The 14,258-nt window shown below is 26.2% G+C and overlaps 3 protein-coding genes across 5 annotated transcripts in view; 1 reads left to right on the top strand and 2 right to left on the bottom strand.

The window, feature by feature from the left end:
- Window positions 1–14,258, bottom strand: part of LOC122501985 (blood vessel epicardial substance-like) — a 187,111-nt gene that overhangs the window by 125,807 nt on the left and 47,046 nt on the right. The window lies entirely within an intron of this gene.
- On the bottom strand, window positions 3,587–7,475 carry LOC122501988 (popeye domain-containing protein 3). The gene is made up of 7 exons (XM_043611812.1): window positions 7,297–7,475; window positions 6,550–6,684; window positions 6,217–6,398; window positions 5,534–5,773; window positions 5,235–5,387; window positions 4,143–4,287; window positions 3,587–3,970 (listed from the first exon to the last, which is right to left on the bottom strand). Exons 1-7 carry the CDS (start codon window positions 7,349–7,351, stop codon window positions 3,798–3,800), a joined length of 1,083 nt encoding a protein of 360 aa, XP_043467747.1. The 5' UTR covers window positions 7,352–7,475; the 3' UTR covers window positions 3,587–3,797.
- On the top strand, window positions 9,066–14,026 carry LOC122501983 (esterase FE4-like). The gene is made up of 7 exons (XM_043611804.1): window positions 9,066–9,256; window positions 9,828–9,990; window positions 11,625–11,955; window positions 12,200–12,544; window positions 12,734–12,900; window positions 13,230–13,540; window positions 13,658–14,026. The coding sequence occupies exons 1-7, from the start codon at window positions 9,081–9,083 to the stop codon at window positions 13,830–13,832; spliced, it is 1,668 nt and encodes a 555-aa protein (XP_043467739.1). The 5' UTR covers window positions 9,066–9,080; the 3' UTR covers window positions 13,833–14,026.

The following is a 14,258-nucleotide window of genomic DNA, read 5'->3' as shown; positions in this document are numbered from 1 at the left end:
AATCAATTATTTTTAAACAATTTTTAAAAAAGATCTTTGACAATTTTTAAACCCGTTTTGTTTGCAATTCAATTTTACGAAATTTCTATTATTCAGACATTCTTCAATTAAATAGATTAGAAAATAAAAACTTCATATAATTTTTAAAAAAATCCTCAATTAAACTTTCTTAAAAAAATAATTCTACAAATTACTTAGTTAAAAAGTATGAAAAATTCAGATTTTTCAAAATTTTAATTTAAAACCTTTTCAAAAATTCAATTATTTCTACAAATTCAAGCTATAATGCATTTAATATTCAATTATTAACTAAAATTTTAACTGAAATTCATTTTAAATAAATTTTTATTAGAAAATTCCACGAGAATTCAATTATTTAAATCTTAGATGTAAAAATAAATAATTTATCAAATAATTAAATGCTTCTTAAAATTAAATTCTCAAAGAATTTTGACAAAAATTTTTAAATAATTGAATTCTTTTGATGAATTTTAATAAAATTTTTAAGAATAATTTTATTGCAAACAATAAAGAATTGATTGAATATTTAATAAATTATTGCTTAAAATTGAATATTTATTAACAATTTTGTGAAAAATTTGATAAATAATTGAATTCTTTCCAAGAATTTTAAAAAAATTATTAAGAAAACATTTTTAAAAAATTGAAGTTATTAAAATAATTGAATTCTTGGGCAAATCTGTCATTACTTAGGAAAATAATTAAATTCTTGGGCAAATATTTTCTTCTAATTTTTGAAAATAATTGAATTTTTCCAGAAGAATTTTATTAAAACTTTTATTAAATAATTGAATACTTTTGTAAAATTTTATTGAAAATAATTGAATTTCAGTCAAGAATTTCATAATTTATGAAAATAAATGAATTCTTGGGCTAAAAATTTCTTCAAATTTTTGAAAATAATTAAATGTTTACGCTGAATTTTATTACAATTTTATTATTACCAAATAGTACCTAATTTTTTACTAGTTCATTCGTAAAATTTGCTAATTTAAAATACTAATTCAAATTTAGAGAGCAGTTTTCTTTAAGTTTTGTTTTTTACTTTTTTTTAAATTTTGTTTTTTATTTATTTTTTTTTTTTAGTTTCTTTAGTAAAAAAAGTTTATTAATAACAACTAAAATATATTATCTATAATATGTGTATTATGTATTATATAAATCCCGAAACATTTAATTTGTATTACACAGAAATTAATTTCGAGAATTATATACATATATATAAATTCGCCGGGCTATTAATTTAATAGTAATTTCCATTAAGTTATGACATTTTGAATGAATCAGGTTAAGTTACTAATACAGTTATGGAAATGGACAGTATTAACCCTCAAGGGTTTGATAGTCGCATATATATGTGTCAGTCCTCTGTAGTTATCTTGTGACACATTTATGCATCATTCCGTGCAGTATATAAATGGTCCGTGGACAATAATAAAGACACATATAAATTATGTTGCATAAAATTCAACCCAATGAATACCATGTAAACATTAAGTTTCCCGCCAACAAAAATATTACCCCCATCAAATCTAAAACAATAAAAAAAATACCTTTCAAAAACTTTTTTTTTCTTTTACCAAAAACAAAGGAAAAAAATTTAACGAGGGAGAAAAAATCTATTAAGAAATTTTTTTTAATACCAAAAAATCCTTTGAAAAAAATTTTTTTTTATTACCAAAAATAGAAAAAAAAAAAAAATTTCTATTACCAAAAATAGAAAAAAGGGAAAAGTTTCCTCCACTTTCGACTAAGTGAAACAACTTAATGTAAAATTAAGAAATTCCGTTATTTAAAAGCTTCTAATGTTTCTTTGCGTGACCAAAATTTTATCGTTCTCGTTTAAAAGTTCATCTCAAGTAAACGGCAGAGGTAAACAATTCTATATAAAGGTTGCACCGGATATTTATCTCTCCTGGATTCTTAATTCATTGCCTCCTATTACGAGGAAAAAGGGGAATAAAAAAAACTAATTTAGAATAAAAAGAAAAATTATTAAACGAACAATTGAGGATAAAACAAACGACTATAAACAAAAGAGTCGATATTAACAAGAATTATGACCAAGTCAACAAAAACGGATGAGGTGAAAAAAAATAAAGAGCTTTTATGACAAATTTTTTTTTCAAGGATATAACGAACAAGTAGAGAAATAATGATAATAATAATGAAGGTGGAAAACGAAACCGGAATTATTAAAAACCAATTTTTATTGGAATATAAAATTCACACAAGATATTGAGAAAATATTTCTACGGCAAATTAACTGTTATCGTGGCGTGTAATTTTATAACTCGCATTTTTTTTATAGACATTGTAACCTACTTCACTTTCTAAGATTGTTATTTTTAAATACAACAAGTTGCTTAAGTTTGATATTCTTTCTTTTTCTCCCCTTTTTTATGAGGACAATCAAGTTTCATTAAAAACTTTGTTTTTGTCAGTTTTTATATGAACTTTTTGTGTTTACAATTAATCAAAAATTATTTACCTATGCGGAAGAATGAAACTTAGAAGAGAAAAGTTTTCAACTTTTATTATTTGTAAGCGCAGAATTTTTTGTCTTAAAATATTTTTAAACAAATTTTCCTCTCTTCAAATATTTTTTAACAAATTTTTCTGTCAAACAATATTTGTCAACAATATTTTCTTTGCAAGTGACTTAAAATATTTTTTAACTAATTTTTTGTCTCAAAATATTTACTAGCAAAGCAAAATTGTTGGTCTTAAAATATTTTTTCTTAAAATATTTTTAAGCAAATTTTCTTGTCTGAAAATATTTGCTAGCAAAGCTTTTTTATCTTCAAAATTTGCCTGTAAGCAAAAGTTTCTGTATTAAAATATTTGCTAGCAAATATTTTAATACAGAAGCTTTTGGTTACAAGCAAAATTTTCTCTATTTGTTAAAAAATTTTGTGTGTTAAAATCAATTTTTCAATTTTTAACTGTAATTTAATTATAATTTTAATTTTTAATTTCCTTATGGAAAGTACCTACAATATTTTCATTGAAACATATTACATTAGACATAATTATACTCGAAATAAAGGAGTTTCTTTTTTAAATGATTGCGTGTTTTATTCAATTTTAATAACAGTGTTCGCACTACTAAGAAATGTTATTTTTTTAAATGGAAATAATGTAATTGGCACTCCCACGAAACATTAACTTAATGTGCAAACTCTTAAGAGTGAAAATGGCTTCTGTAAATTTAATGGATTTTCATCACTGTTTAATCGTTTGAACAAATTTCTCAACTCTTGAAATTTTTCTTAATAAATTTCACACACAGCGGTGAAATGAATTTCAATATTGAAAAATTAATATTTCCCTACAGAATAAACTAATATTAACTAATAGTAAAATAAAAATACCAAAAAGGAAAAATAGTAAAATAAAAATACCAAAAGGGAAAAATAGTAAAATAAAAATACCAAAAGGAAAAAATAGGAAAATGAAAATACCAAAAAGAAAATACGAAAATGAAAAGAATACAAAAAACGATTGAATAAAATTGCAATGATTTTTCATATTTCTTTATTGAAACTACACATTGTAAAAAGCTTATTATTTTCGCAATAATTTCAGTCCCCAACATTTTTCTTTTCTCTTCTCAATTTTATCATTTTTATTAAAATATCCTCCAGCAACTTTTGGTCGACAATTATCAACAAATTCCTGACTAAATCACCTCTTAATTTTTTCAACTTTGCATTTTTCTTTTTCTTTTTTTTTTGGTAACATTGTAACAATTTTTTCTTTCGAAAATTCAAAATTCAATCTTCATCGACAATTTCGCAGCTGTGATATTTACTCGAGGAATCTAACCAACTTTCAACGCCACTCGAAGCCAAATCATCAAACGAGGGTAATTCTGGCAGAGGTTCCATATTTGGAGCACCTAATTTCGACGTATTATTAATTGATCTTTCTTTTGGCTTTGCACCAGCTGGAAATTTTAGAAAAAGAAATTATTCTAACTTTCTAAGACTATTTTTTCCCAGCAAATATTTTTTTTATTTTATTCGCAGTAATGAACTTTTTAAAGAAAAATCTTCTAAGTTAGAAATTTCTAGAAAAAAAAAAAAAAAATTGTGGAAGAGAATAAAAAAATTCTGTACCATTATTGGATGCTAATTGTGATTCCCTTCGACGAATTAGAGCTTGTCTCGAAGTTTTTGGACTTCTGTATTCACCTGAAATACCTAAACCAGCGCTAATTGTTGGCAATCGAATATCTAAGTGTGAACCTTTGTCAGTGATTATCTAAAAATCAAGATCTGAATTACGAACCAATCAAGCTTCACACTCAATAATTTAAAATAATTAATAATTTTAAAACAGTATTAAAAAGTAGGTAGCTTTAATAATAAAAAAAGTAGTAAAAAAAACTAGCTATCGAAAATTAATTTTAACGAATAAAAAAAATTGTAACAAAATAGAGATTTATTTACTTTAAACACTTCAAACTTTAGTACTTTTGTCAATTTTCAATAAAATCTGTTTTTCTGAATTTCTCCTTAAATTTTGGGTCAAAACAAACAACTTTTCCTTTAGACACTTTTCTGTACAACAAAAATCCAAAAAGTTATCAACATTTTTCCAAAAAAGTACTAAAAATTGAGATTTATTCCCTTTGAAAATTTCAAACTTTAGTATTTTTGTCAATTTCGAGTAAAATCTGCTTTTCTGCTTTTTTCCCTAAATTTTAGGCAAAAAATTATAATAATTGAATACTCGTGAAAAATTTTATTATTTGTGAAAATAATTGAATAATTGTGAAGAATTATAAAGAAAAAATTCAAGAATTTATGAATTTTTCAAAAAATAATTGAATTTTGGAGAGGAATTTTATTATTTATGAAAATAATTGAATTTATGCGAAGAATTTTATTAAATTCTTTTTAAATAATTGAATTCTCGTGAAAAAATGTATTATTTGTGGAAAATAATTGAATTCTTGTGAATAATTTTATTATAATTCTTAAAAGTAGGTATTTGAATTCTTAAGAACCATTTTATTATTTTATGCGAAAATAATTGTTTTCTTGCCTGGAATTTTATTAAAATTTTTAACTTTTATAAATAATTGAATTTTTGCGAAAAATATTATTTGATGAAATGAAAATTTGCTCTTTTTTAAATTAAATTACATCAAAGTTTCAAACTAACAGATTAGATGAAAAAAAAGTAAAATTCCTGCAATAATTTACCTTGTTATTCATAGCATACAATTTTGTGGCAATATCTCTAGCAATTAATGTTGTCAATATTGTTGCCAAATAAGTTTCCTTAACAAGTAAATATTCCAAAGCCGTTCTTTGCCAATATAAATATCTACACGAACTTGCTGCCACAATAGACACCTAACAATTCGTATAATAACATTTTTTTATTGCAAATCAGAATAATTAAATTAATACTTAATGTCAATTAATAAATTTTTATTTATAAATCAATTGAATTAATAAAAATAAAAAATTCTAAATATAAAAAAATTTATTGTCTTTACCTTAAATTTATCATCGACAGACGCGCGAGAACTTTCAAATTCCGGCGAATCGAGAAATTCACAGGGTAAAATTGGATGCAAAAAATTCGATTCACTGAGAACGTTAATTTTTCCACTTAATAAAAGACCAAGTCTGTCTGTTTTTGTTAAATTTTGCATAGCATACGCTTCGCCTGCATGGAGAGACATTAATGTTGCAAATTCCGAAGAGACCAATCTTTTGAATTGCAAACGAGTCACCTAAAATTTATTTTAAATTATTGTAATTCCTCCCTGCGTAGAAACTGCACAATAATATGCAAAAAGAAAAAGGAAACGAAACAAGAAAATTTAGTCTAAACACTGAAAATATTCTCAAATCGAGAGAAACGAAAACAAACAAAAACAAGCAACAAAAAAACAATCAAACAAAATCAAAACAAGAGAAATAAAAAAACTACAAATTCTTCCTAAAACCAACCAGAATTTATATTTAAATTAAAACAAGGGGTGCAATTTTTTAATTGAGTTTTGATTCGATTTTAATCTTAACTTTTGACAGAAATAAATTTTTCTAGAATAGCAAAAGTATTAACTGAAACAACCAAAAATATCGCTAATACAATAAAATAATTTTTCTTTTCCATCAAATAAAATTTCTTTTCCGTGTTATTTTACAAAGAAAATAATTTCACACATTTTACCTTGAAAGGATAAAAAAGAGTGTGATAAACTTCCTCAAGTTCAGGATCAAATCTCACTGGTCGCATTTGATAAACAATGTAAACAAGTTGACAAATATTCAAAACAAGAAAACTAAAGTTCCAGGAAAAAATATCCGGAGCACAAATGACATGCCATGCCCATCCAGATAGTAGCATGAAACCTATAGAAAAATATAATAATCAAACACTTTGGGAAAAAAAATTTGGAAAAAAAAATATTTTAAAAATAATATTTTAAAAAAATATTTTAAAAAAAGTATTTGAAAAAAACAATTATTCCACTAATTGACATTCAATACTTGAAATGCGTACCAATTATAAGAATCGAGTGCATAAACAGTATGCCCTTCTTAGAAGATGGTGCCGAATATGATAGAACGAAACATAGATTTGCTAATTGAAATAGAAAATGTTGCGGTTGCTGCCAAAGACATAAGGCTGTATTTCCTGTAAATTATTTATAATCACGATTATTTGGAACGTGGAACATTTCAAAATTCTTTATATACTCTCTAAATTTGAGTCAGTTAAAAGTTAAAAATAACTAGAATTTTTGTAGTGATTAATTCAATTAATCAAATTTGACAATTTTCGTATTTATTTACAAAAAATTAGTTATATGAATTAGTTCTATTTACCAGTAATTAGTTATTTTCTACAAATAACTATTTTTTTCTACTGATTATTAAGTTGTTTTCTTCTAATAATTAGTTAATTTCTTATAATAATGATTTATTTTTTACTGATTGCTAAAGAAAAAAATTAGACAGGTTTTACTAAAATTTAGTTATTTTTTACTAATTCCAAATTAGAGAGTCCTTGAGAAGTATTTAGAAAATATGTTTAAATTACCCAAACGTTTAGAAAATATTTTTAAATAACTCATTTACTTTTTTAAACTTGAGAAATATTTTAACTAATTAATCGATTTATTTATTTACTTTTATTTACTCATTTTATTTACTCAAATTAGAAAATAATGTAATTTACTAGAAAAAAAATAAACAATTTTCTAGACAAGGAATAAAATTAATATTTATTACTCTCTCCACTACATACCCAATGTTGTGAAATTATACGAAGGAAGTGGATCGTGCCCAAATCCTGGAGTCATTTTTCTTTTTTTAATATTTAAAATAAATGTTTACAGAAAATACACAACTTTACATCATTGCTGTTAGCTGTCGCTTTATTTTCCTAATTGTGAAAGGACAGAACATTCATCCTTTTTCAGGAGCAGTCGCAGAACGAACATTTTTGTGCGCATGCTGCTCACTATTTGAAAAATCGATTCCCATGGTTCTAACCATACGAGAGATGAACGACTGTTGTCAAAACAGAATTTCCAAAAAATAATTTCAATACCCGGTAATCAAAAAATTTCAATTTTCATTAAAAATCCAATAATTTACATAAAGTATCATCAATAACCACTAATCAATAACTTATTCTGACGAAAAAATATTATTGTAATTCTAAAATTGATAAAAATAAAAAAAACGTTTCCTTATTTTCAATTATATTAACAGACAAAAGGAAAATTTTATTAAAACGAAAGCGGAAATTCCCAATAATGATAAATAATTACGTAACAAAAGAAAAAAACAAACAAAAAAAGGTAAATCCCATTCAAAATAAAGGAAAAAATATCTTTCAGAAAAAAAAAATTTTTTTCAAAAAAAAAGGGAAATATCTTCAAAAAAAGGAAAAATATTTTTTGAAAGAAGGCAAATTATTTTTTAAAAATAAGGGAAAATATCTTTGGAACGAAAAAGAAAAATATTCCAGAAAAAGGAAAAATAATCTTCAGAAGAAGAAAAAATATCTTTTCAAAAATGACAAAGAAAAAAATATGAAGCTGGCACCCAGTCGGTCATCAGCGACCAGTCAATTTTTAAAAATTTTGTGTTGGCAATGAAACACAAGAAAACCAACGTCAGACTCACAACAGGCTATAACAAAATGCAAGTAATTCAATACATATTAAATAAAAAAAATTATTGGAAAATAAAATTAATATATGATTACTGTTAATATAATGTTTGTCAATTCTTAATAATATATGTTTTTCTGCTTTTTTCCTTACTTTTTGTATAAAAATGAACAACTTTTTCTTAAAACACTTTTTTGTAAAACAAAATTTAAAAAACTTATCGCCATTTCCCCAAAAAAGTTCAAAAAACTGAGATTTATTCCCATTGAAAATTTCAAACTTTGGTATCTTTCTGAATTTCGTGTAAAATCTGCTTTTCTGTTTTTTTCCTATTATTTTAGGCTAAAACAAACAACTTTCCCTTTAGACACATTTTTGTATAACAAAATTCAAAAAAGTTATCGCCGTTTTCCCAAAAAAGTACAAAATATTGAGATTTATTCCCTTTGAAAATTTTAAACTCTCGAATTTTTTTTTAATTTTGAGTAAATTCTGTTTTTCTGCTTTTTTCGTTTTTTTCTGACAGCTTTATTTTTAGGAAAAAAAAATAATATTTTGTCGCAAAAAAATCTGTTTCCTTGTCATTTGTCAAAATCTAAATGATAAAGGATGAGAAAATTTAAAGACTGATTACAGTTCAATATTGACAAAGATAACTCTAATTTTTTTCCGTTTTACATTTTTTTTATTCCAGTCTTTTAAGGTTTCGTATATTTGATGACATATTTATCAACGAAAAATAACTTTTATGCGTATGCAATGACCGATTAGAGAGGAAAACATTTCTAATTAAAAGGGATTTTTGTCAGATAGTATTAAAAAGAAAAATATGAAAACTCATGGTATATAAGCCGAAAGATAATGAATAAAAAATGGTTTTTTAGAAATTAAACTTTTGAATACAGTGATAATGAATAGTATTTTTTATTTATTATTCCTGTATTTTGTTTTTAAAATAAATGCCGAACCATTAGTGAAAATATCTAAGGGCATTTTAGATGGCACTACAGAAATATCAAAAAATGGGAGAAAATATTCTGCTTTTCTTGGAATTCGGTACGCGAAAGCACCAGTGGGAAACCTCAGGTATAGTGTATGATTATTTAAAGATATTTTTTTAAAGCACGAAAAAAAATTACTTGTAACAAATACAAGTTTTACTATATTAGCGAAATTCTTAGTTGTTTCAATTAAGAAGTTTGTTTTTTTAGAGAAAATCATCGATGTTCTCGGTAAACTCTTCTTTCCGTGAGATCAGATTTCGCACTCGATAATTAATTTTAAAAAAGCATCAAATAGTAACTTTTAAACTAAAAAAGGAATTTTATTATTCATGAAGGAATTTAATTATTTATAGCAATTCTTGTTAAGTAATTTAATTCTTTTGTCAAATTTTAGAAAAATACTAGATATTGAAAATACAAACTGAAATCTGAATTTTTTTTTTTAAATAAATAATTTCAAAAAATTCTATTTTAATTTTTAAGACTTATATCAAATTAATACCTTCAAGAAAACTGTGTTGTTATTTTAATTAGCAATTAAAAAATTGCTAAAAAAACAAATTCCATCAATTTTTAGAAACAATCTTAGTTTATATTAAAGTGAAATTGAAAAATGAAAAATAGTTAAGAGCTAAAAACGAAAACTATTCTAGGTTTCAAAATCCTGAAGCTTCTGAAGCTTGGATAGGAATTCGACCTGCTAAAACTTTCGGTAATATTTGCCCTCAAAAAGATGGCAGAAGATCTGTTGTTGGTGACGAAGATTGCTTATTTTTGAACGTTTTTACACCTAAACTGGAATTCAATTCGCTACCCGTAAGTAATAATTATTCAATTATTTTACATCAAATATACAATAAGATAAAATAAATCTCTGTTCTAAACCAGACAGCACATAGTCTTGCAGATAGCTTACGGAGCAAGTTCTGCGAGCTTTCTGTTCCTTCAATGTTAGACTAAAAATCGTTCTCCAATTTTTATCCTAGTCTATACTTGTAACGAGATAGAAGTTAAAAAAAGAAATGGCCATAACTTTTCTTGTGTGCAAGATATCGAGTTCCGGTTGGTACCAAAATGAAGCTTGACTCTTTCCCTAACTTTCATCTCATTACGACTATAAGCTGGGATAAATATTTGACAAGGTTTTTTATGATTTTGAAATTTGATATTTTCAACATGTAAACTTGTTTTGATTCAAATGGCCATAACTTTTCTTGTGTGCAAGATATCAACTTCCGGTTGGTACCAAAATGAAGCTTGACTCTTTCTCTAACTTTCATCTCATTACGACTATAAGCTGGGATAAATATTTGACAAGGTTTTTTATGATTTTGAAATTTGATATTTTCAACATGTAAACTTGTTTTGATTCAAATGGCCATAACTTTTCTTGTGTGCAAGATATCAACTTCCGGTTGGTACCAAAATGAAGCTTGACTCTTTCCCTAACTTTCTTCTCATTACGACCATAAGCTAGGATAAATATTTAAGAACGATTTTTATGATTTTCGAAATTTGATATTTTCAACATGTAAACTTGTTTTGATTCAAATAGCCACAACTTTTCTTGTGTGCAAGATATCAACTTCCGGTTGGTACCAAAATGAAGCTTGAAACTTTGCCTAACTTTCATCTCATTGCGACTATAAGCTGGGATAAATATTTGACAATGTTTTTTATGATTTTCGAAATATGATATTTTCAACATGTAAACTTGTTTTGATTCAAATGGCCACAACTTTTCGTGTGTGCAAGATATTAAGCTTCAGTTGGTACCAAAATGAAGCTTGACTCTTTCCCTAACTTTCTTCTCATTACGACCATAAGCTAGGATAAATATTTAAGAACGATTTTTATGATTTTCGAAATTTGATATTATCAACATGTAAACTTGTTTTGATTCAAATGGCCATAACTTTTCTTGTGTGCAAGATATCAACTTTCGGTTGGTACCAAAATGAAGCTTGACTTTTTCCCTAACTTTCATCTCATTGCGACTATAAGCTTGGATAAATATTTGACAAGGTTTTTCATGATTTTCGAAATATGATATTTTCAACATGTAAACTTGTTTTGATTCAAATAGCCACAACTTTTCTTGTGTGCAAGATATCAACTTCCGGTTGGTACCAAAATGAAGCTTGAAACTTTGCCTAACTTTTATCTCTGTACAAGTATGGGCTAAGAAAAATATTTGAGTAGTTTTTTTATGATTTTAGAAATTTGATATTTTTAACATGTAAACTTGACAACTTAACTCATTCCCTAACTACTAATATAACTAGTAACTACTAGGAATTTAACAAAATTGTCTGTGAATCGGTTTTTCTGCAAGATTACCTACTATCTGAGAAATTGAAGAAAAAATAATAATTCCAAACTTTTCTTAATTGTAGAAAACCTTTTCATTAGTTCTCCAAAGAATAAAACTAATAATTCAATGGTTTCAGAGCGACACTAACGCACTGTTGCCAGTAATGTTTTTCATTCACGGTGGAGGATTTATATTGGGCAGCAGCAACATCTACGGTGCACAATATTTCTTGGACAAAAACGTCATCCTAGTAACAATAAATTACCGTCTAGGAATGTTGGGTTTTCTCACAACTGGCGATTTAGTAGCACCAGGAAATTTTGGATTAAAAGATCAAGTCCTAGCTTTGAAATGGGTTCAAGAAAATATCAAATCATTTGGTGGTGATCCAACCAAAGTAACTATTTTCGGTCAAAGTGCTGGTGGTGTTAGTGTCAACCTTCACGCCTTCTCTCCCGCAAGTACAGGTATAGAAAAATGCATCTTTATTTATCTTATTATATTAGAAGAAGACAAATTAAACATTAGAAAAATAGCTACAATTCCTTAAAAAATATTATTTTATGATCATTATTTTTCTAAGGATATCAAGTTGAGACAAAAAACGTATCATTGCAACATTTTTGATACGCTTTTTGTTTCAATTTAATATCTGCAGAGAAACGGTATGAAAAGAAATGACCCTAACATTTTTATTTTTTTATGAAAAAGGTCTATTTAGTGCCTACATAATTCACAGTGGTGTAGCACTAACTCCGCTGGGATTCCAAACAAGGGAAAAATCACTTTCTTATTTGAGACGAGTGTCTCCAAAAGTGCTCTGCATTTCAAGAAATACAAGAAATTTAGTCGCATGTCTGCGAAGAAAATCAGTAGCAAGTTTGGTGAACATAGATTCTGGTCCTAATCCACTAAATTGGTTGCCTACCGATGAAATGGATAATGATGATGCATTTTTGACTGACACTCCGAAAAATTTGATGAACAATAATGCAACGAAAGATTTGCCATTTATGAGTGGAGCTGTAGCTGACGAGGGTCTTCTAATTACTCAAGGTTGGCACTTTATTTTAATTTAAATAAAAAAAAATTAGGGCCAGTTTGATCAATACCGATTAAAAGTTAATCATTGATTAACTTTTAATTTAATCAGAGGGAAAATAAATGTTTCTCTGCTGACAAGATTATTAACATTTTTATCTATTTTAATTTTTTAAGTCAATTATCAACCGTTCTCATTTTTAGCTCTGTACTCAAACGATTTACTCTACAATTTATTTAAATTGAACACGAATCATTTGATTGACTACATGAACAGACGATATTATGAAACTGAAAGTTCCAGGAGGTTTAGAAACGAAGTTACTAGGTTCTATTTTAACGGATCAATTCTCACATCAACGAAAGCAGATGTAAATGATTTTATTTAATCTTTAACACTAATTATTATTACTACTGTTTACTATTTATTACTAATATTGTTACTTGTATTGCTACTGACCACACAGCACCGAAAGTTTTTCTAAAATTCGAAATCAACTTGACTACAACTTTTGGAAAAAAAGGATAACTACTAATTTTAGCTTCATCTTCAAGTATCATAAGCTTCGTAACAAATGATTCCAAAGTATGCATTCAAGTTAATTTCAACTTTTCGAAACTTTTCGGTGCTGTTTGATCATTTTCGAATGTATGACATCATTTTTGAAATTCTAACGAAATTTTCATTGGATTTTTCTAGTATTTAGACAGTCTAACAAGATTTATTGGTGATGGATTGTTCCTACATCCTCAAGTCCGAATGATTGAAAAAGTAACACCAGTAAATAGAAATCCTAATTATTTCTATAACTTTGCATATAGAGGATCTATGAGCATAACAATGATGGATGGAAATCAGGCAAATATAGGAGTAGATCACGGTGATGATGCCTTGTACCTTTTTCCCGTTACTATAAATAACTTCAGAATAACTCATTTGAATTTTACCACAAATGACGACTATGTTAGCAAATTAATGATCGACTTGTGGACATCGTTCGCCACAAACAGGTAAAAATGATTAATTATGGTACAAATAATTATTGTACAGATAATTATGGTACAGACAATTATGCTACAAGTAATTGTGGTACAGATAATTATGCTACAGATTTTTTATAATTTTAGGGTCCCAGTGTCGAGCGTTTTGACAAATTCGAATTTATGGAGTCCGTACACAATTCAAAATCCTGTTCACATTCAAATTGGCAATATTCGAAACAATAAAGACCCATCTGTGACACTCTCAAATAATTACTACACCCAAAGAATGAATTTTTGGCGAAATAATGCTCCGCTTTAAAAGTAGTCAAAGTAGTAAAACTCCAATTATTAAAATACTTAAAAAGAACTTGTACTTTTTCAAGTACTTTAATAATTGGAGTAAATTGAAGAACTTGAAAATCCCCTAAAAGTGAAATTTTAAACTTTAAAAATCAAAAAAGAACATTCCGAAAAAATGTATCTATTAAATACAATAAAGATATTTTAAAAATATGTTTATAAATCAATTTTTATTCACCAAAAAAACTCTTTCCTTATGAATTCGTCAAAATCAGTTTAAGAAAAAATTAAACAATATTTAACGAATGATGATGATTCAATATTGCCAAAGACAACAATGATTTTCTTTTTTTCCTTCCAACTGTTTCTCTCCCCCCCCCCGCTCTCTCTACCAAAAAATACAATTCTTTGTTTCGAGATTTATGTATTATTTGAATTTGATGAA

Source organism: Leptopilina heterotoma, unplaced genomic scaffold (assembly GCF_015476425.1).
Source record: "Leptopilina heterotoma isolate Lh14 unplaced genomic scaffold, ASM1547642v1 Lhet_22, whole genome shotgun sequence".
NCBI classification, from domain to species: Eukaryota; Metazoa; Arthropoda; class Insecta; order Hymenoptera; family Figitidae; genus Leptopilina; species Leptopilina heterotoma.
Note: the sequence above shows the minus strand (reverse complement) of the source record. Positions and strands in the feature narration are given on the sequence as shown.